Source organism: Carcharodon carcharias, chromosome 7, assembly GCF_017639515.1.
Source record: "Carcharodon carcharias isolate sCarCar2 chromosome 7, sCarCar2.pri, whole genome shotgun sequence".
Taxonomy (NCBI): Eukaryota; Metazoa; Chordata; class Chondrichthyes; order Lamniformes; family Lamnidae; genus Carcharodon; species Carcharodon carcharias.
The window spans coordinates 147,016,458-147,040,003 of NC_054473.1; the positions used below are offsets into that span (position 1 = coordinate 147,016,458).

Here is a 23,546-nt window from a genome sequence, read left to right on the forward strand (position 1 = left end):
TTAAACATATTTTTTCTTAATTCTAAATGTTGAAAGTAGTATTGATTATGAGACTCCCTCCGCTGAGTTACTGTAATCATGAGATATTTGCTATTTAGGAAGTTATATTAGCCAATTGTGTTTAATAAAACTGTATATAAATTCACCTAGGCAATTACATAGCATAACCTGAAAATAATCCTTCATTTGTTTAATGGCAGATGTGAAATTTCTGCTGTTCATCCAACAAGATTTAATGACATTTTGTAAGGTACTAAATAAGATTTGACTGCATATATCGCCATCTGTTGCTGTTATGATTTGGTCCCTGCATGACTACTTTTTTCTACCAGTAAAAATTGTGGCCATAATGAATAGCTTCATGTTAACTTTTCATGTTAACAGTTGTGGTTTGATTTGTAAAGCTCTCACCTCCTTGTGTCAAAACCTCTAAGCTCAAGAGCCTCTCAGGAGACTTGAGCTCAAAAATCTAGGCTGACACTCCACTACAGTATTGGAGGTGCCAACTTTTAGATAAAATACTAAACTGAGGACTCATCTGTCCTCTCAAGTGGGCACGAATGACTCCATGATATTTTGAAGAGCAGCAGGGGAGTTCTCCCCAGTGTGTTGACCAATATTTATTCCACATTAAAAATCTAACCATTATCATGTTGCTGTTTGTGGCAGCTTGTGTGCAAATTGGCTGCTGCATTTCTTACATTAAAACAGTGAATAAACTTCAAAAAGTCCTTTGTTGCTTGCAGCGTGCTTTGGATGTTCTAAGATAGTGAAATGCACTATATAAAAGCATTCCATTGAAGAACAAAAACTCAACAAAGATCCATCTGTGGCTTATTAAGCAGGTTCAAGATAGCATTAAATTAAAAAAGACGCTTATAATGTTGCAAGAATAGTAAACTTGAGAATGAGGCGTGTTTTAGAAACTAGCAAAGGGCCACCAAAAAGTTCATAAGGGGAAAAAATAGATATGTGTGTAAGCTAGTCAGGGATATAACAACAGATTATACAAACTTTGCAAATATATAAAAGGGAAGAGAGTAGCTAGAGTAAATTTTGGTCCCTTAGAAGCAGAGAGAAGAAAAATTATCTTGGGGAATGAAGAAATGGCAGAGACATTGAACAAATATTTTATTTCTGCCTTCACAGTAGAAGATCCAAGTTATGTATCAGAAATAGAGTGTGACCTAGGGGGCTGATAAGAATGGAAATTAAGGTAATTATCAGCAGAGAAAAAAGTACTGAAGAAAGTCAAGGCACTAAAATGCATCAAATCTCCAGGACCTGATAGCCTGTATGATAAAAGCAAGTCCACCTCCAATACTCTCCCTCTACGTGGACCCCTCCCTCTGGCCTCTTTACCTGCTCTTGATCTTTTTAGTGAGAACTTTGTGTGATGTCAGCCATTTTAATTTCTCTGCTCCTCTCACCCCACTCCAGCCTGTCTCTTTCTGAACTTGCTGCACTCCATTCTTTCAGGTCCAGCCTGGACTTTATCAAACCTGCTGACAAGGAATGTTCCACATTCTACAAAAAAGATAAGCATAACTGAGGCCCATGCAGTTACCCATAGTCACACCTTTTATTTGGAGGAAGTGAGACAAGTTAAAGGAGAAATTGTCGAATGAGGCAAGAAGCTCAGCCAGGCAGAGGAGGGTGGTGGTGGATGGAGATTGGTCAGGGCTTCCCTCCCACTGTGGTTGACAGGGCCCTCAACAATGTCTGACCCATCTCCTGCACTTCTAATTTACAGAGGCAGAGCGCCAACTGACACTTCTTCCTACCACCTCCTGGGCCATGGCCCCACCACTGAATATCAAGCCATTGTGTCCAGGATTGTCACTGACCTCATCTCCAACCTAATAGTCCCCCAACCCCACACAGCCCACTTCAACCTTCTTCCCAAAATCCATGAACAGGACAGTCTTGATAGACTCATCATTTCAGCCTGATGCTTCCCCACTGAACTCTTTTCTTCCTGCCTTGACTTTATTCTCTTTCTCCTCACCCTCTGTTGGGGCCCTGTGTCATTTTAACAATTTCCAGTTTCCTGGTCCTCACTGCCATCTCTTCACTCCATCCCCCACCAGGACGGTCTGAGGGCTCCCCGCTTGTTCCTTGAATGGAGGCCCAAGCAATATCCACCACCACCCTCCTCTGCCTGGCTGAACTTGTTCTCTCATTCAACAATTTGTGCTTTAACTTGCATTTCCTCCAAATTAAAGGTGTGGTTATGGGTATCCACATGAGCCTTAGTTATGCCTATCTTTTTTGTAGGATATGTGGAACATTCCTTGTTCCAGTCCTACTCAGGCGCCCCCCCCGGTGCTGCTTCGGGCTCTTGCCTGGACCTGGAAAAATTTATCAATTTTGCTTCCAGTTTCCACCCCTCTCTCACCTTCACGTGGTCCATCTTCAACACTTCCCTTCTCTTCCTTGACTTCTCTGTCTCCATTTCTGGTGATGGACTGAATACCAACATTCATTACAAGTCCAACAACTCCCAAAGCTATCTCGACTACACCTCCTCACACCCTGCATCCATTAAGGACTCCATTCCACTCTCCCAGTTTCTCTGCCTCGGTTGCATGTTTTCAGATGATGCTATCTTCCAAAATGGTGCTTCTGACATGCCTTCTGAGGATTCCCTCCCACTGTGGTTGACTGGGCCCTCAACAGTATCTGATCCATCTCCTGCACTTCTGCCCTCAATCCTTTCCCTCTCTTTTCTCTCCCCACCCACAAAAATCATAATAGGGTTCCCCTAGTCCTCATTTTTCACCCCACCAGCCTCTGCATTCAAAGGATTGTCCTTTGCCATTTTCGCCACTCCAGTATGATGCCACCATCAAACACATCTTCCACTCAACTCCCTTGTCAGCATTCCGTAGGGACCGTTCCCCTTGTGATACCCTGGTCCACTCCTCTATCACCCCCAACACCTCAATTCCTACCCATGGCACCTTCCCGTGCAATAAGAGGAGGTGTAACATCTGCCCCTTTACCTGCTGCCCCCTCATTGTCCAAGACCCCAAACACTCCTTCCAGGCGAAGCTGCGGTTCACCTGCACTTCTTTCAATTTAATCTATTGCATTTGCTGCTCCCAGTGCAGTCTCCTCTACACTGGGCAGGCTAAACATAGAATGGGTGACCACTTAGCAGAACACTTTTGCTCGGTCTTCAGGTATGACACTGACCTTCCTGTTGCTTGACATTTCAATTCACCATCTTTCCCATGCCCACATGTCTGTCCTAGACCTACTACAATGTTCCAGTGAAGCCCAACACAAACTGGAGGAACAGCACCACCTCTTCTGATTAGGCACTTTACAGCTTTCTGGACTTAACATTGAGTTTAACAACTTCAGACCATGAACTCCGTCCTCCATTTTGATATTTTATTTTCTGAACCCCACCCCCATAGAGCCAGTCTGTAACTTGTTCTTTTGTTTTGTTTTCAGAGGGTGTTCTTCTGCTATTAACACATTTGCTATCTGACCTTTATGCCATTATTGGCACCTGCCAAGGTCTTTTAACACTATGATTACCATTCCCTTTGTCTCTTGTCCATGATACCTCTGTCAAATCTCTCCTGAGCTTCCACCTATCCCTGACCTTCTAATTTGCTCAACCTGCTGCACCCCCACTTGTTGACAGTACAGAACCCATCACATTCTACCTCACTTCAGGTCTGAAGAAGTATCCTAGGGACTTGACGTTAACTCTTGACGTTTCTCTCTGCACAGATACTGCCATGCCTGCCGAGTTTTTCCAGCATTTTCTGCTTTTATTCCTGATATAGCCCTGGGATATAGGCTAAAAGAGAGCTAAAATTGCTGCAGTAATGGTGGATGTGCTGGCTAAGATTTTCCAAAATTCCCTAGATTATGGAATGGTCCTAGAAGATTGTAAGTTAGTAAATTTAACACTGCTGTTCAAGAAAGGAGAGAGAAAGCGGGTAATGATAGGCCAGCCAGGCAGTTGTCAGGAAAGTGCTAGAATCTATTATTTAAAAAGTCATAGCAATACACTTGGAAAAGCATTGTATGATTAGAACAAGTCAACGTGGTTTTACAAGAGGGGATTCCTGTTTGGCAAATTAGAGCTTTTTGAGGAAGTAACTAGTAGGGTAGATGTGGTATATTTGGATTTCCAAAAGGTGTTCAATGAAAAATGAGGTGTCATAGAGAAGGTTAATTCACAACATAAGGGTTTGTGGAGTTAGGGATGATATATTAGCATGGATAGAAGATTAGTTAATGGAAGGAACGGAGTTCGGATAACTGGAGCATTTTCAAGTTGGCAGACTGAATAGAAACGCAGAATATTTTTTAAAATGAATGAAAATGCTGATGACCATAGAGAATTGAGTGAACACACAAGATAGCATGCAAGTACTGTAGGCACTTAGAAAAACAAGTGGCATGTTGGCCTTCATTGCAAGAGGATTGGCGTACAAGAATCAAAAAGTCTTGCTACAATTATACAGGGCTTTGAGAGATCACACCTCAATTTTGGCCTCCTTATTTAAGGAAGGATAAATTTTTCAATGCAATATACTTGTAATGCAGGTGTACAGCGAAGGTTCGCTATATTTGTCCCTGAGATGAGAGGGTTGTTTTATGATAGGCTGAGGAAATTGGGCCTATATTCTCTGGAGTTTAGAATGAGAGGTTATCCTCATTGAAACATTCAAGGTTATGAAGCAGCTTGACGGGCTTGAATCGACATTGATTCAGACCAGCCAGCAGAAGATCCTAATGCAGAAGGTTTTGCTGAAAAGTAAACTCTTGTTGGTAGATTTATTCATCTGTTTCAATCTGAAGATCCTGACCAATAGTATCTGGTATGTTAACTTGCCAAATTTAGGTCTTGTATCTTTCCATTCATTTGCTAAAGAAAAGAATGATTTGTATTATGCCTAGTAATTTTGGCTGCTGATTTTGAGAAGCTTTTGTGTTAAATATTTTCCTTTCTTTAGTCCTCAAAATAAAATCCCATTTTTGGTTTTCTTGCCAAAACATTTTCTTTTTTACCTGTCTTATTTAAATGGTGGAGCAGACCTCTTGGGCCATTTGGTGTTCACCGGCTCCTATTTCTTATTTTACGTTTTTTCCTTTTTCTCGAAGCATGGCAGAGTTGATTATTTCAGTACTCTTAAGTGAAAATTATTTATCTCATGGGATTCTTCAGCTTTTTGAAATGTTTTGGGAATTTTTATGTTTAAAGGAAAAATAAATTCTAATTGAATAATTGCTCACATATTGTTTTGCTGATTTGGGAAAAACATTAAACCACTTCTTTCGTATTTAGTCTGCACAGATTTTTATACTTTGAATTATTAGATAGCAGATGAGGGAAGATTTGCTTACTAATCTCAAAAGTATTTGACATGCCATCAGGAAATTGGAGTTGGCAAATCAATGAAAGTGTAAATTTAAAAGTTGGCAAAATTATTTTGTAAACTACCATTTAGGATTTGGGTGAAAAGTAGGTATAACATCAAAAAAAAATCCCAATTTGCTGACGTTGCTTGATAAATCCAGAAAACAATGAATTAATGAGCTTGGTGGGAGTTTTATGGTGACATTGATCTTCAACGCTTTGCCTTCATACTTCAAAATCTGTGCTAATAAATGAGTATTATTTGTTAATTGAGTCCCACCGAGATGCAGACATTTGCTTCCTTTTTTGTTTGAAAGAAAGCAGAAATAATATGCCTCAGTTCTTCAGAACATCAGATTATCTGACATCCAAAATTGACTAAGAGGAAAACATAATGAATGCTGAAAATGTGAAATAAAAACAGAAGATGCTGGAAGTACTCAACCAGTCAGGCAGCATCTGTGGAGAGAGAAACAAAGTTAACATTTCAGGTCAATGGAGTTAACTATGTTTCTCTCCCCAAATGTTGTCTGATCTCAGTATTTCCTGCATTTTTTTTTAAGTTATTTCTGGATAATGGTTATGGACAGGAAGGGGGTTAATTTAGACAGCCCTGATTTCTCCCTTCACCACCTGTCCATGAACAGAAATGTGTTTTTTGATTTTCTTCCCCCCCCCTTTACAAGCAGTCGTGTATTTTCCGACCTCGGTTTCAGTGTGATCCAATTTTTATTAATAACCCCACCGCAAACTCATGATAGAATGAACTCAGAGGGTTAATTTATTTACACCCACTCAAACGTGGGAGGAGGGTAGCAACATGGCCTCCTTTTCACTCATTCAGCAAAAGAGGGATAGAGAAATAAAGACCAGAGAAGAATTATTGTTTCACTTGAGTCTAGAATCAAAAACCGATGGTGTATTCCTTCACAAAGATCGGCAATCTGAACTGATGCAGGATACTTCGCTTTTCCAGTAGAATTGACTTCCACGATGAGATTGACTCATCTCTCCGTGCCTATCTTGTAGGCGATGGTACAGAAGGTCTAGTAGAAACAGTGTTGATGGGGGCCAGGCATTCAAATCTCAGCACAGCCCCTTTTTTGTGCTGCTGCTTCGTAGGTAGATGGAAAAATAGCATACTCAGCTTTGGAGTGCAGTAAGACAGTATAAATGGTTCTCCCAGCCTGAGGGTTCATCTCACGACTCCCACCTTTCCGTGCCTTGACAAAGGCTGTGCATTCCTCGTCTGGGCCCCCAATATTGTTAAAGGTCCCAGCCAATAAGAATTGAGGAAGGTTGCAGGGCTCTTTGCCCTAGAAGACTAGTAGACTCCGAGTGGCCAGCCTGGGTTTTGAAATGCAGGCGGTTGTTGTATAGTTCGCTTTGAATTTGGCCTCTGCAGTTCACAGGAGTCATTAGGGTCCCTTCAGAGCATGGTGCTAATTTCTTTGATACTGCCAAATAGCCCCTTTTGTTCAGGGTCGCAAACAGACATAGCCTCAGCCATTTTAAAAGGTCATTGTTCAGTTTTTAAAATTTTAGAAATTAGTTTTCAGGATAGATATCTATTTTATAAAAAATATAGAGTGTGAGGTCTTAATCCTGTTACAATAGTGATCATATTGCATATTAAGTGAAGTTTTGAGTGTAAAATTGCAGAATCACATGAGCTGTTTCATAGATGTCTTCCTCTTTCTACAGGTGGATGCTATACTGAACCTGGTTTCGACATTGATTCAGGATCAGCCAGATCAGCCAGCAGAAGATCCTGACCCAGAAGATTTTGCTGAAGAGCAAAGTCTTGTTGGTAGATTTATTCATTTATTTCAATCTGAAGATCCTGACCAACAGTATCTGGTATGTTAACTTGCCAAATTTAGGTTTTGTACCTTACTTTCCTTTAACAAATGAATGGAATGATTAATATTATGCCTAATAATTTTGGCTGTTGATTTTGAGAGGTTTTTATGTTAAATATGTTCCTTCCCTTACTCCTCAAAATACAATCACACTTCTGGTTTTCTTGCCATAAAATTTTCTTTTACTGTTGTCTGGGCAGTTTAGGTTCTGGCTCACCAATTTTAATGTTGGTATTTGGTTGAGAAGCTTTGAGCCATGCATGTATGATGCAACTATATGATACCTCTTCTCTCAAGCCAGTGCAGACTAATTCAGTTGAACTGCTGAAGATTATTTGTTAAAAGTAATGAAATTTAAATGCCAGTCAACACTGCAACTTGCGTTTCAAATTTAAAATGGATGGCCCAAGCAATTTGACCAAACTTAGTACATCCCTAGAATGTCTGCATAGTTTTCCTTTTCTCCCACCTCTCCCCAATCAGTCCTCATAATTGTTTATTTACATAATTCTAGGGTTTTCACCAAGTAAGTACATTTCATGCATTGATCAATCTGAAAAAACTTCCTGAAATTAGTCCTGAATAAGCATTCTATTAACTTGAACCAATGTCTCCTTGTCCCATACTTATAGTTTGGTTTGAAGTAATTTTTGTGTCTTTTAGGCCACTTGAGATTCACTGCCCTAGGATAGCTGGGTTGTTTGGCTGGTAAATGACTTGCTAATTGTTTAATCACAGATCTATATTATGGGTTAGTTGTGTAGGAGTCTTGTAATGTGGAATTTGAAATCGTGAACTGAGTTAATATCTATATTTACAAAGATAGTGATGAAGCTTAACTTCCAAGTGTTTGTTTAAAAATATTGCACGTCAGTCATTGGCCATCTAAAATAGGGAAGCAAAATCTCACCTCACTGGGAATGTCACTTAGTTATAGTGAAAACTTGCGTACCTAAAATTGACAATTTCAATCGAGCAATTTCTTCCCATTTCTTGGACTCCCTGAACCAAAGCCAATCTACAGCCCAACAAATGAGAATTTTTTGAGCACCCAGTACTGTCTGAAACCAACTATTAGTATGCAAGAGCAGCTTGAGCTATTTTTCCAGTTCATCACATGGAGGAAGATCATGATTGCAGCCTACCTAGTCTTGGACAATTGTGCTGCAGAAGTGTGGTTTCATATGTGTTATGCTTGCAGACATTCAGAAATATTTAGGCGGGTTAATGTGATGCTGTGGATAGCTATGTCAGAAAACCTGATTGTTTTGTCCTCTGACAGAAGGTGTAAATTAACTTACTGCACTGAATAAAATCGATGGGGTAAATTTTTGTCTTTACTGTCTGAGCATTAAGAATCCCTTAACCTTTGAAGGGGGGCAGGGGAAATTGCATACCTGTTGCAAAGAAAATGCACCCCCCCCATTAATGTAAATGGAAGGAAAATTAGGTGGCAAGTCTATCCCTGTATGTTTTGAGAAAACATTGAGTTTTGATGTAAAGTAAATGCAGTACTCTGGACTGAACAGAGGGCAAGTTATGATGAATCTCAAGTTTGACCTGAAAGCTCGCTTTGCTGTTTGACTGACTTAATTGTTTTTCAGTTATAGCCATAATGCAGGTGGATTATTCTAAATATAAAATATTGAGACATTTCCTGCAGAAATTCAGCAGAATGCAGTTTGAACAATTTATGTAAGCACACTCAAGGTAACCAGATTGCACCCTATAAAGTTAATTGTATAACGAGGACATTTTTGAAAGCACATTGCAAATAGTTGACTTCAACATTTAAGTTGGCTAAATCAACAGATTTGTCTCAGACTATGCAAATTCTTTTTAAAAATAAAATAATTTTATGAATTTGATCAGTTGCTTAATTTGGTAGTGACTAATCATTTTTTTTTTTGCATGTTTCAATCATTCCACAGTAGCAAAGTTTGCACTGCTCAAGTAACAGAAGTAGAAAGTCCTTTGTTAATCATTAGGGGTTACGCAACAAATATGTTCAATACAAGACTAAAAATCATGCAGCCAGAGATATGATTCTAGTTCGTTGAAATAGTTATTGCTGTAACATTACTCGTTACTTTTCACACTAGACATTGGAAATTGTCCAAATTAAGATAAGATTATCTGAAAATGTACACGTTAAAGCTCTACATTCCCTGAGGTTTTCCTGAGGGTATTTTCTTCATGCCAATTCCTACATTTCATTTTAACTTGTGTTTATGTAATTTAACAAATAACCCTAAGGTGTCTGTTGAATAGACTTAAAGTTTCATTTCATCGCATGAAGGTAAAAATCTCATTTTAAAAATTAGAAAATTTATATGCATTCAATTATTATAATGCTTAAATGAGTCCACATGTCTAGTGTGAAAAGTAACGAGTAATGTTACAGCAATAACTATTTACAACAATTTAATAAGATGCAATGGTAGTAGACACGAGATAAGGCTCCAGACAAATATTGGCAATGAATGAAATCGTTTTGCTCCCCAGTCTACCAGTGGCACATTTGTACCTCAATTTGTTGGAAAAAGGAATTGAAATAGGGTGCAATGATCAGGAGCAGAGCAGGCAGTGGTCAAGATGAACACATTGTGATGTGATGCCGCCCTGGCCTGGAATCTTTTAAAATAGATGTTTGGAGGTTCAACAGGTAGAAACAAACTCAAATTATAGGGAGCTGATTTGACTTGAGGATTACTTTATTATGTCATCATTAGATGGAACACTGACCATCCTCTTCCCATGAGTTTGACAAAGAAATCAGAGGCTTTTAATGTTCAATGAAAATGGAAAATGCTGGAAATAGTAAGCAAGTCAAGCAGCATCTGAGAAAAGAGGAGCAGAGTTAATGTTCCAGATCAGCAGCCTTTCATCAGAGCATGAATTCTGATGAAAGGTCATTAACTAATATGTTAATTCTGCTTCTGTCTCCCAGATGCTGTCTGATCTATTAAGGATTTTGTTTTAACTCAAATTTCCAGCATCTGCGGTATTTTGGTTTTGCTTCTTGTCTTTAGTTGACCAAGCAGACTGTAATCCTAGTGCTATTTCTGATTAACAACTTGGATGTTAATAAGTGTAACTGTATGCATTATAATCACTAATAACCACATTCATAGTGTATAAAGTTAAAAATCTGACTTGCAAAAAATAAAGCCACTTTTAGATGGTAATTTATAACTAGGAACTGGCAAATCATTCCTACTAGATGTAGAAATTCTGTTGCCCTACACTTTGTGCCAGTGACCATAGACACTGTCAGAGTTAGAACGATAAATAAAGCATCTAATGAGGGCAAAACAGTTATTTCTTAATTTAAACAATATGACTTATGATTGCAACATACATACTGAGCACACCAGCACCATTCTGCAATCCTCCAAGTAGCTGTGGCAGTCATGGCAGCATTGATTCAGAGAACACAATCTCGCCACTGATTTGAATGTGGGGCGGAGCTATAGTAATTGGTTGTTTAGCTTTTGTAGGAAACGGTTTCTGTAGAGGAGCACAAGTCCCTACAAAATATGGCATAATGTACATAATGGCAAGTTACTTGTAGTTTCCTGGAATTTCTGCACCATAATGAGGGCATAGCTGCATTATAGATGGTGCAAGCTTGCAGCAAATCCAGATCCTGTGTCATCTAATTTCCTGATCAAAGGAAGAAAAAAGACAAAGTAAGTATAGAATATTTGAAGTAAATGCAAGCAGAGAAAAGTGTTACCAAATGGGCTGCTACAGAAATTTAATAGGACTTTTAAAAAAAAATGTCGATACAGTTTTATGCAAATAGTACTTGTATGAGTGGTTGCATTTAATGTAAACCATAGGAGAATTGCAGACGAGCAGTAAAACAAATGTTGGGACATGTTTAAACAAAATTTTAAAATTGAAAAATGGCTTTTATTTGTCACAGTTGAAGCCACTGTCTCAGAAATCTCAGGAACTTTGCTGCTGTTCCCAAAATTGTGTGCAAACATGATGTATAGTTTCAGATCAAATGGTGCTGTACAAATGCAGTATTTTACATCTTTGTTCCTAAGGAAATAGTGTTTCTTGCTGATTTTCTGTTTAATGTCACTTTTCTTTAAACAGATTTTAAACACTGCCAGAAAACACTTTGGTGCTGGTGGAAATCAAAGGATTCGTTTCACTTTACCACCATTGGTCTTTTCTGCCTACCAGCTGGCCTTCTGCTACAAAGAGAATTCGAAAGTGGTAAGCTGGAAGCTTTTAATAGATGTAAAAACTTTTATTTTAATGAGCAAATAAATTTTTCCCACTTAAATTATCAGACCTCAAATTGAGAATAATATCTTCTTGGCTAGCTAGACCAGGATGTGTACTACCTTGGTCATTTTTCCTTAAAAGCTGCTGGTCCAGGTGCTTATGATACAAGGTAGACCTTCTTGCGCAGTTTATTTTTAAACCAATAGTCTTGTTCATCAATGTATACTTGGGTGATTTGTACTTGGTTACAGGGAGCACAATCTCAAAATTTTCAGGAAACATAAAACTAAGAGATGTGGAAAACCATGAGGAGGGCTGCAAAAAACTTCCCAATTGGGAAGACAGATGGCAGGTGCAATTTAATTGTGAATTGAGGTAAACTTTGGAGGGGAAAAAAAAACAAGGAATTGGTGTATACACTTAAGGCATTGAAAAGTGTGGATGAACCAAGTCCAAAGTGTATAATTCCCTGAAAGTGAATGCAGTTGGATATAGTCATGCAAAAGTCAATAGGATTTTGTAAAGGTGAGTAAAGAGTACAAAAGTTAGGAAGTAATGATGAATTTATATAAAATACAGGGACCCCCATGATAAAAATTACAGTAACACCATACAAAACAAGCAGTGTGGTGGTTGGAATGGGGAACTATAGTTAATGAGGGGAGACTAGTAGAAACCATTTTCATTGGGGTAGAGAACTCAGGAAGTTTAATATATGTTAAAATTGTGAAAGGTTTTGATGGTAAATCAGGAAAGCTATATTTCTGATTGGGAGTTTGTGACGAGAGATCGCCAATTTAAAATTATCACCGAGAAAAAAGATTGGAGTTTGCAGGTGGTACAAAATTTGGCTGTTAGTGAGGAAGAAAGTTGAAGGCTGCAGGAAAATATAGATAGACTAGTCAGGTGGGCAGAAAAGTGGTAAATGGAATTCAATCTGAAGAAGTGATGGTGCCAGAGCACTGGAGAATTGCAAATATTACCCTCTTGTTCGAGAAAAGATGGAAAGATAATTCCTGCAATTACAGGCCAGTCAGTTTAACTTTGGTAGGGAGACTTCTATAAACAATAATTTAGGACAAAATTAATAGTCACTTGGGCAAAAGCAAGTTAATTAAGGAAAGCCAGCATGGATTTGTTAAGGACAAATCGTGTTTAACAAACTTGGGAATTTTTATTAGAGGAGGTTGCTCAGAGGTAGGTTGTTGATGTGGTGTACATGGACTTCCAAAAGGCTTGCAGCAATGTTATACATCCTGAAATGAAAGGGACAGTCACAACATGGTTGCAAAATTGAGTGTTAGAAAACAGAAATGATGGCTAATGGATATCTTTTAGACTGGAGGAAGGTTTGTCGTGGAGTTCCTCGGGTGGGTGTTGGGGCCCATTTTTTATTCTTTCATGGGATGTGGGTGTTGCTGGCAAGGCCATCATTTGTTGCCCAATCCTAATTGCCATTGAACTGAGTGACTTGCTAGGCCATTTCAGAGGTCAAACCACATTGCTGTGAACCTGGAGTCACATGTAGGCCAGACTGGACAAAGATGACAGATTTCCTTCCCTAAAGGACATTAGTAAACCAGATGGATTTTTACAACAATCTGCTAGGTGTCATGGCCGTCATTACTGATACATTCCTTATATTCCAGATATATTTTATTAATTGAATTTAATTTCCACCAGCTGCCATGACGGGGTTTGAACCTTTGTCCCCAGAACATTAGTCTGGGCCTCTTAAGACAGGTGACTGGACTAACAATCTTGTTTTCCTGATATATATTGATGACCTAGATCTTGGTGTATACGGCACAATTTCAAATTTTTTGGATGATACAAAATTTGGAAGCGTTGTGAGCTGTGAAAAGAATAGTGGAGAACTTCAGAAGGACATGGATAAGTTGTTGGAAGGGCAGATAAGCGGCATGTGAAATTCAATGCAGAGAAGTGTGAAGTGATTCACTTTGACATGAAGAGTGAGGAGGGACAATATAAAATAAAGGGCACTGTCCTAATGGGGTGCAGGAACAGAGGGTGTATATGTGCCTAAGTCATTGAAAGTGACAGGACAGGTTGAGAGAGCAGTTAATAAAGTATACAGTGTCCAAGGCTTTATTAATAGATTCATAGAGTACAAGAGCAAGGAGGTTATATTACATTTCTATAAAACACTGGTTTGGCCTCAACTGGAGTGTTGTGTCCAGTTCTGGGTGCTACACTTTAGGAAAGATGTGAAGGCATTGAGAGAGTGCAGAAAAGAATCAGAAGAATGGTTCCAGGGATGAGGAACCTCAGTTATGTAGATTGGAGAAGTTGGGATTATTTTCCTTGGAGAAGGGAAGGTTGAGAGCAGATTTGATATAGAGGAATTCAAAACATGAGGGGTCTGGACAAATTAGATAGGGAAGAGCTTGTCATTAGTGGAATGGTTGAGAACAAGAGGGCATAGATTTAAGGTCATTGGCAAAAGAAGCAATGGAGACATGAGAAAAAGCTTTTTCGCACACAGGGAATAAGATCTGGAATATGCTGCCTGAGTGTGGCGGAGACAGGTTCAATTAAGGCATTCAAGAGGGAATTGGATTATTATCTTAAAGAAGAATGTGCACGATTATAGGGTGAAAGTCATGGAGGGTCAATGGCAGTAGGTGCATTGCTTGCTTGGAGAGTCGGCACAAAGCAATTCTGTGTTTCTGTTAAGTGTGAGATAATGCCTTTGCGGTGGGTGAATGAGACAAGAGAATACATAATAAATGGTAGAAGACTGAGAAGTGTAGAGGAACAGAGCGATCTTGGAGTGCATGTTCATAGATCCCTGAAGATAACAGGGCAGCTAGATAAAGTGGTTAAATAAGGCCTTTATTGGCTGAAGCGTAGAATATAAGACCAGGGAGGTTACGCTAGAACTGCATAAAACACTAATTAGACTGCGGCTAAAGTACTGCATACAGTTCTGGTTACTGCATTTGCAGGAAGGATGTGATACCAGCAGAGAAGGTATGGAGGAGATTCACGAGAATGTTGCCAGAGTGGGGGAATTTTAGCAATGATGAAAGATTTGAACAGGAGAGGATGACTGTAGATTTAATTGAGGTATATAAAATAATGAGGGACTTCGATAGAAAAGAAAGGCCTATTTCCCTTAGTAGAGAAGTCAATAATCAGGGGGCTTAGATTTTAAAGTAATTGATAAAAGGATTAGAGAAGGAGTTGAGAAATATTTTCAGTCAGAAGGTGGTGATGATCTCAGTACCCAAAAGGGTGGTAGAGACATAATGCCTAATTGCATTTAAGAAATACTTGGCTATGCACTTGGAAGTCCTGTGACCTACAGGACTACAGAGCAAAAGCTGGAATTGGGTTTAGGCTGTATAGCTCTTTTTCGGCCAGCATAGGCATGTTGGGCAGAATGGCCTTCTGTGCTGTAAATTTTCTATGTTTCTATGAGACATTTCTTTACATAGGGCTGTTGGAGTATGGAATGTTCTGCCTTAGGTAGCGGTTGCGGCAGAAAGCATTTCTTTTTTGGAAAATATGCTAAATAGGGTTGTAGACTTAAAACAGTCTGAGTCAGAAGGCCTTGGTTTCAAGCCCCACTGTCGAGGTTTGAAATCATAATCTAAGCTGTAGCTGAGGGCAACCCTGAAGTGCTATACTCAGAGCATTTGTCTTTCGGATTTGTTTACCCTCTCAGATCCCGTGGTAATGTTTAAGGAAATGTGAGACAGATCTCCTGGTGTCCTGACTAATGTTTATCCCACAACTAACATCACTGAAACAGATTATCTAGTTGTTTATCTGATTGCTGTTTTAGCAACCTTGCTGTTGTCATGAAAATATAATAATTCTCATACTATTATTGTGATTTATTGTAAAGGTAGGTTAGTAGTGGGGTTTGGATAGTTTGTGTGTGTGGTGGTGGGGGGGATGATTTAATTGAGTTGGAGACGTGTATGTGGGGGGGTGGTTTACTTGAATCGGAGACAGCTGGTCTGGAGGCTTTGAGTTACCAAAAAGAAGCTAGGTTTGAAATAGTAAATACGTAAACATGGCTGCCGTTTTAGAATGTGAGTTGAGAGGAAAATTTGTCTTTTTAGATAAATTAGGGTAGTTTGAATTTCAATGTGATGGCAGGATGTTACACTTAGCTAGAAGAAGCTAAGCCAAACAGTATTTATTTTTCCCAAAGGTTACTGATAAAGTTATAATATAAATCTTTTCATAGTATTGAAAAAAGAAAAGTTCCCAAGACAAAAAGGGACAATGGAATTCCCATTAAAAAGGGAGAAACAGGTATAAAGGAGAGAAGGCATTCTCAGATCTAACACAAGTGTGAAAACCCTCCAGCATCTGTGCATCAAATCGCTGTTCACAGGAGCTGAAACTCAGAAAACTCGCTTTGAATTAGACTGTCCAGGGTATTGTGTTGCTTTGCTCGGATCTGTTTAAATCTATTTGTTTTCACTGTTGCTTTAACGGAGGCATAATTGGGTTAGGGATTTTAGGAGTTATAGTAGTAATCTGTAGGCTTATGAATGTGATTGAAATCTTTTCTTTTGTTAATAAATGTTTAATTTAGTTTTCTAAAACCTCAAGTCATGGTAGTCCCATTACTTCTAAATTTGGGGCACGCATCTCGAAATTAAATACAAATTACAAAACAGTTGTGATTGCGTGATTAAGTTTCTCTTGTGCATTTGATCTACCTGGCATAGGCATCTGCCACGTCATTTTTAAAAAAAAAAATTCATTCCTGGGCTGTGGGCTTTGCTGGCTAGGCCAGCATTTATTGTCTATCCCTAGTTGTGCTCGAGAAGGTGATGGTGAGCTGCTGCCTTCAACTGTTGTAGTCCCTGTGGTTGAGATACACCCACATGATGTTAGGGAGGGAGTGCTAGGATTTTGACCCAGCATCAGTGAAGGAATGACGATATATTTCCAAATTAGCGTAGTGAGTGTCTTGGTGGGGGGGGATCTTGTAGGTGGTGGTGTTCCCATTTATCTGCTGCCCTTGTACTTCTAGTGGTTGTGGGTTTGGAATGTGCTGTTGAAGAAGCCTTGGTGAATCCCTGCAGTGCATCTTGTACGCACTGCTGCCACTGTGTGTCGGTGGTGGAGGGAGTTAATGTTTGTGGATGTGGCGCCAATCACTTGGGCTGCTTCATCCTGGACGGTGTTAAGCTTCTTGAGTGTTGTGGGAGCTGCACTCATCCAGGCAAATGGGGAGTATTCCATCACACTCCTGACTTGGGCCTTGTAGATGGTGGACAGGCTTTGGGGACTCAGGAAGTGAGTTACTCATCATATGATTCCTAGCCTCTGACCTGCTCTTGCAGCTACAGTATTCATATGGATAGTCCAGTTCAGTTTCTAGTCAATGGTAACCCCCAGGATGTTGATAGTGGGGGATTCAATGATGGTAATGCCATTGAACATCAAGGGTTGATGGTTAGATTCTCTCTTGTTGGAGATGGTCATTGCCTGCCACTTGTTTGATGCGAATGTTACTTGACACTTGTCAGCCCAAGCCTGGTCCAGGTCTTGCTACATTTGGACATTGACTGCTTCAGTACCTGAGGGGTTGGGAATGGTGCTGAACATTATGCAATCATCAGCGAACATCCCCACTTTTGATCTTATGATGGAAGGAAGGTCACTGATGAAGTAGGTGAAGATGGTTGGGCTGAGGACACTATCCTGAGGAATTCCTGCAGTGATGTCCTGGAGCTCAGATGGTTGACCCCTAAGAATTGCAACCATCTTCCTTTGTAGTAGGTATGACTCCAACCAGCGGAGAGTTTCCCCCCTGATTCCCGTTGACTCCAGTTTTGCTTAGGGCTTCTAGATGCCACACTAGGTCAAATGCGGCCTTGATGTCAAGGCTAGTCACTCTCTCCTCACCTCTGGACTTCAGCTCTTTTGTCCATGTTTAAACCAAGGCTGTAATGAGGTCAGGAGCTGAATGGCCCTGGCGGAAACCAAACTGGGCGTCAATGAGCAGGTTATTGCTAAGCAAGTGCCGCTTGATAGCACTGTTGTTGACCTCTTCCATTACTTTACTGATGATCAAGAGTAGACTGATGGGGTGCTAATTGGCTGGGTTAGTTTTGTTTTTTTTTGTGTACAGGAAATACCTGGGCAATTTTCCGCATTGCCGGGTAGATGCCGTTGTAGCTGTACTGGAACAGCTTGGCTAGGGGCGCAGCAAGTTCTCGAGCACAAGTCTTTAACACTATTGCCAGAATATTGTCAGGGCCCATAGCCTTTGCAGTATCCAATGTCTTCAGCTTCTTGATATCATGTGGAGTGAATTGAATTGGCTGATGACTGGCATCTGTGATACTGGGTACCTCTGGAGGATGCCGGGATGGATCATCCACTCGGCATATCTGGCTGAAGATTGTAGCAAATGCTTCAACCTTGCCTTGTAGCAAATGCTTCAACCTTGCCTTGTAGCAAATGCTTCAACCTTGCCTTGTAGCAAATGCTTCAACCTTGCCTTGTAGCAAATGCTTCAACCTTGCCTTGTAGCAAATGCTTCAATCTTGCCTTACCTTTTGTGCTGATGTGCTGGGCTCGCCATCATTGAGGATGCAGACATTTGTGGAGCAGCCAACTCCAGTGAGTTGCTTAATTGTCCACCACCATTCTCGATTGGATGTGGCAGGACTGCAGAGCTTAGATCTGATTTGTTGGTTGTGGAATCGCTTAGCTATGTCTATCACTTACTTTCACACCAAACAGCATAAGCAACAAGTCCTGTGTTGTGGCTTCACCAGATTGACATGTCATTTTTAGGTATGCACGGTGCTGCTCCTGGAAGCCCTCCTGCACTCTTTATTGAACCAGGGTTGCTGCCTTGGCTTGCTGATAATGGTAGATTGGGAAATACACCAGGTCACGAGTTTACAGATTGTGGTCGAGTACAATTCTGCTGCTGCTGATGGCCCACAGCTCCTCATAGATGCCCAGTCTTGAGTTGTTCGATCTGTTCGAAATCTATCCCATTTAGCACAGTGGTAGTGCCATGTAATACGATGGAGTGTATCCTCAGTGTGAAGGTGGGACTTTGTCTCCACAACAACTGTGCGGTGGTCTTTCCTACCGATACTGTCATGGACACTGCACAAACTGGCTTCCATAATTCCTGAATTTGCGTCAGTGACTGTACTTCAAATAGACCTGCAGTAGTTGTGCCATTCACTATATAAATGCAAGTTTGTCTGTTTTTTTAAATGGAGGAAGATACATGTCATGGAGAGGAAACAGCCCAAGAGATTAGTTCTGGATGTGCTGGGAATGATCTGGCAGATGTAATAGGCCAAATGGCTGCTTTCTATGCTGTGTATACTCTGTAAAGTTCTATAGTTTATTTTTCACTTGAATGTTTCTTCACTTTGTTTTTCTTTAGGGTCATAAGGTATGCTGGCCACTGAGAATTTTCATTGTATAAATTGAATTAAAATAGTGAGCTGGATTTTGATATTTGCTTTTGAACTGGAATTTAAATCTGTTTTGCTTTGTGGCCTGCAGTTAGCTTTTTTTTAAAACTGAATTCATTCAGTAGTGTTGCCAGTGGCTCATTGATTACTAATAAAACCTTTTTTTATTGTAAGAATGCATTGTTTTACCTTTGCACAACTCATCAATAGTTGTCCTTAACAGTAGATTGAACGTGCAGCATAAGTTTTCCCTGTTCAGCTAAAAGTTAAGGATCAACCTGATACCAGCAAACTGAAATGCAACAATTTGTCCCACATAATTTTTCTCCATGTATGAGTAGACGAATGTAAGTTTGTTTCTATTATAAGCCATTCATTCAATTTAAAAGTTAACATGGAAATTAATTTTATACAGTGTTGGTTGTGTGAGTGAGACCCTTAATTATTACTTGCACTTGCTTGGTGTACTTGGGTGGCACTCAAGATTGCATGTTCTGAATCTACTAGTCCTAAGTTCATTAAACAGTGATCAGACTTTCACTGGTAAATAGCTTGACCAATTCATAGTTCACACTTTGCTTTGGCGTCAGTTATTCTGAGTTAATGTGGTATGAATATGTATTGAGCCCCAATTTGGCACTTGACCTGAAACAATTACAGTGGCGCAGCCACCATTTGGATTGGTATATCTAGACTTGTAACACTCCCAGTGTGCTTTATGTAGTAAATTTTTTATTGCCTTTCTGGTAGCTGTCTTTCTTAATCAGACTGTTGGCGGCTTTGATGTCCTTTTCAACCTGCAGCTTGGCTTCAAACCATATATCTTCTCCATCACAAAGATTATATAATTTAACCACTATTAAGTGACTCTTTTAAGTCCCTTTCATGTTCATTTGTCCCAGAAACCCTCATCGGCTCTTTACACTTCCAGGTTCAATTACTTCAACATTTTCCTTGCTAGCCTCCAATCTTTTACTATAAACTCTTAAATTATTGAAAACTCAGCTGCATGTATTCTGGCCTGTTTATCATGTATTTCAATATTTGTTCTGCGTTGGCTCAGCATCCGTCAATATATTACATTTAAAATCCTTGTCTTTCAATTCCTCGAAGAACTCTGCCCTCTCTCAGCAGGAACTCCGCATAGCCTATCAGTATGATGTGCCCTATCCTCCACCCAAAACGCTCATTCTTTTGATTCTGACTTTTTGTGTACGTTCCTGACATTTTCTGGCAATGATGTCAGCTATGTGGTTCCTCCTCTCTGGAATTCCCTAAATTCTTCTGCCTTGTTTCCTTTCTTCTGACAATTCATTTCCAAACGCTGTCTTCTATCCTAACCTCTGTCCCTGCCTTTGTGTCTTGTATATCTGTGAAGTTTATTGCACAAAGGTAGTTTGAATTCCGTGGTGAATAATACTTTGAGGGATGTAGGTCAGAGGCTAATCAATCAGGCTAATTAGTATCTACAAATGTTAAAATTCATGGCATACAAGATCAAAAACACTAAATCTTTACCATTTGAGAAAACTGGGTGAAAGGATTATGTGTGGACCATGGCATGCATTATCTTGGTTCAATATTGTTGCCAATTGCCATTTCCCCTTTATCTCTTTAATGTAGATTTTTTCATTGTAGGAATATCGGTTCATAATCTGTCTTTCTCCAGTAATGGTCAAAGAGATTGAAACTGAATTTGTGACTTCAATTCATTTGAATCAAGGCACTTGAGAAAAAAAAGCAGGTTAATAAACTAATAATGTCAGACTGCCACAAAGCAGTTCATTTCATAATGTTTGTGTTGTGACCTGAGTAAAGGCCCAAAGTAACAACTTTAAAAAGACTAGATAGCTGCTAAATTCCTCATAACCAGAGCTCTTGTTTATTTATCTCGTTTTCCAGGATGAAAAATGGGAAAAGAAGTGCCAGAAGATATTTTCTTTTGCCCACCAGACTATCAGTGCCCTGATTAAAGCAGAGCTTGCAGAGTTACCTCTTCGCCTATTTCTGCAGGGAGCACTTGCAGCTGGGGATATTGGATTTGAGAATCATGAAACTGTGGCTTATGAGTTTATGTCGCAGGTAAGAATAAACACCTGTTCATGTTTGTGACAGGAATTTTATAAGTATGTTGGGGAGGGGGTGAAGTCTGAGTGGTAAGGTTGAAATTTTTAGCCTACAGTTTTAAAGTAAGATGAGTGGTTAATACTTGGCAGGTCTTTTCCTCCTGCAGGCCTCTTAAGGACTCCCAGTAAAATGAGGCTTTGCATATGGCATGTAACTGATGACAGCACAAATTATTTGCAACAACTGTAGCTGTGCAAATTTATACTAAAACCTGCATTCTCCATATGCTGTACAAAGCCTTGTATTGATGACACTTTTAAAAACAAAACTGTTTTCTAGGCATTCTCTTTGTATGAAGATGAAATCAGTGATTCCAAGGCACAGCTGGCAGCAATCACATTGATAATAGGAACTTTTGAGCGTATGAAATGTTTCAGTGAAGAGAACCATGAGCCTTTGAGGACACAATGTGCACTGGCTGCTTCAAAGTTACTTAAAAAGCCAGATCAGTGCCGTGCTGTTAGCATCTGTGCTCATTTATTTTGGTCCGGGCGGAACACAGATAAGAATGGAGAGGAGGTAAGAATATAAGCATCGATAAACCTTGTATAGCATTAAATGATTGGTTATCAATAAACTCCTTTAAAATATAACTTGATAATTGTGTTCATATTTAAGAACTTGCTGCAGAACTGTAAATGTCGGAGAGACTTATTTCAGCTTCTTGACTTTTACATAGTCGCACTGAATCCCCCCAATTTAATTTCTACAAAACGTAATATCTGAACAGTTGAAGAATATTCAGTTCGACTGTTTACTTCAGAATATTCAAATTTTTGTGTTTGAGGTGTCTCCATGTAACAAAATGAAATTTCAGGTTGTGTTCATATTCAAGGAGAAAAGTTGGCAGAAGTACTATTCTTCACTATCACAATCTTTCCCAAACACTATATACATGTTGGAATATAAACTGGAACCCTATACTGCACTTTTGAGGGACCCTTGCATTTTGGGCCCTAGTTGTCATTCAACTTGTGTCTAACTAGTGCTAGACTAGAGTGTGCCTCTTTTTGCCCTTTTTATCAGCTGACTATTTGATTGCCATTGATTTTCAGTGATTAAATTGTGGCATGTCTATAGGTTTAACAAGTGAGATTTTATAAAACCTATATCTTGGAGATATAAGAGGAAATATGCTTCTTGTATTGGAAGATTTCCTCTAAAGTAGCTCTATTTGTTGGATAACTCAAGGATGCACAAACTACTGGTTCTGTGGACCAAAAATGTATTGAATTCCTTTGCTAATTTTTTTGGTTTTGTTTTATTTGAACACATTGAATTCTTTAATTTCTATTTTCCTCTCAAAGATTCATGATGGCAAGAGAGTGATGGAATGCCTTAAGAAGGCTTTGAAGATAGCCAATCAGTGCATGGATCCATCACTACAAGTGCAGCTCTTCACTGAAATCCTTAATCGATACATATATTTTTATGAGAAAGAAAATGAGGCGGTAAGCTTAAACTAGTGATTGTTGTATTATAGTTTACATTGGCACTTGTCTGTTTAATAGAGGTTAATTTGTGCTGACATGTAAAGTTTAAATGGGTAAAATCTTGTAATGAGTCAGACAGACTAGGTGAGTGCTGTTTGTTACTGGTTTGTACTCAGCTGGTATCATCTATCATAATGAGAAAGAAGATTGCATATTTTGGAATAAATTAAATAGTTGGCAACCTCACAGATTCATCAGCATCTGGAAAGAAATTACATACTCAAGTATATATCGTTATAGCTGAAGTGAAGAGAGGCAAGCCCCTGTAATAGAGATGGCAGAGCGAGCAGTAAAGCTCACTGGTCAACTATATACTTAGAGGCAGTGAATGGGTTTAATGGATTTAGGCACTGCATTTCTGTACTACTCCAGAAGAGCAAAAAAAGGCAAAAGGTCACAGAAAACAAGAGGGGTGGGTGTAAATCTTTCTAAAGAGTTGTTAAGGAACAAAGTGTTCTTCCTCGTTTTTTTGGGCAATCCTAAAGAATTCCACTTTTCAATTCCATTTAACTTTTCTCTTTACAGATGCTGACAAACCTGTTGTGTATCCTGTTTCAGCCAGGGCAGTACTTGGGGAGTGGGGTTACAATTGGGTTTTGGCCACTTCAGAATTTTCAGGGGAAAATAGCCTGGTTTTCTCTTACTGATCGCTATCCACTGAGCTCAACTGATAAATCAACATGGTTATGTTCAACTGTCATTATTCCATCCCCCATAGAAAATGGTAATTGGTTAGTTCATGCATGAATAATGGATGCCTGATCAAGGTGTACCAAAGCTAGCAGGACCTGAGACATATTTTAATATGAGCCACTACATTGAAAAGAGGCAATGGGAGAAAAGTATATTCAATCGCCATTGTTAATCCTCTAATGCTTGTACTAATTCTCCCTATCTCCAAACCTTTTAAAGATTTGAGCATGTACACCAATTTGTATATATATTTTTAGCATTTAAAAAAAAAAACTTCAAAAGTAAGTGTGTTGAAAATGGG

General features: G+C 39.4%; 1 protein-coding gene across 2 annotated transcripts in view; it reads left to right on the forward strand.

The window, feature by feature from the left end:
* vps35 (VPS35 retromer complex component) overlaps positions 1 to 23,546 on the forward strand; it is a 75,389-nt gene that overhangs the window by 47,932 nt on the left and 3,911 nt on the right. For both annotated transcript variants that reach the window (XM_041191472.1, XM_041191474.1), the window contains 5 exons: positions 7,091 to 7,246; positions 11,359 to 11,481; positions 20,835 to 21,014; positions 21,339 to 21,578; positions 22,367 to 22,510. In XM_041191472.1, coding sequence (XP_041047406.1) covers positions 7,091 to 7,246; positions 11,359 to 11,481; positions 20,835 to 21,014; positions 21,339 to 21,578; positions 22,367 to 22,510 — 843 coding nt within the window. The remainder of the gene's footprint in view (positions 1 to 7,090; positions 7,247 to 11,358; positions 11,482 to 20,834; positions 21,015 to 21,338; positions 21,579 to 22,366; positions 22,511 to 23,546) is intronic.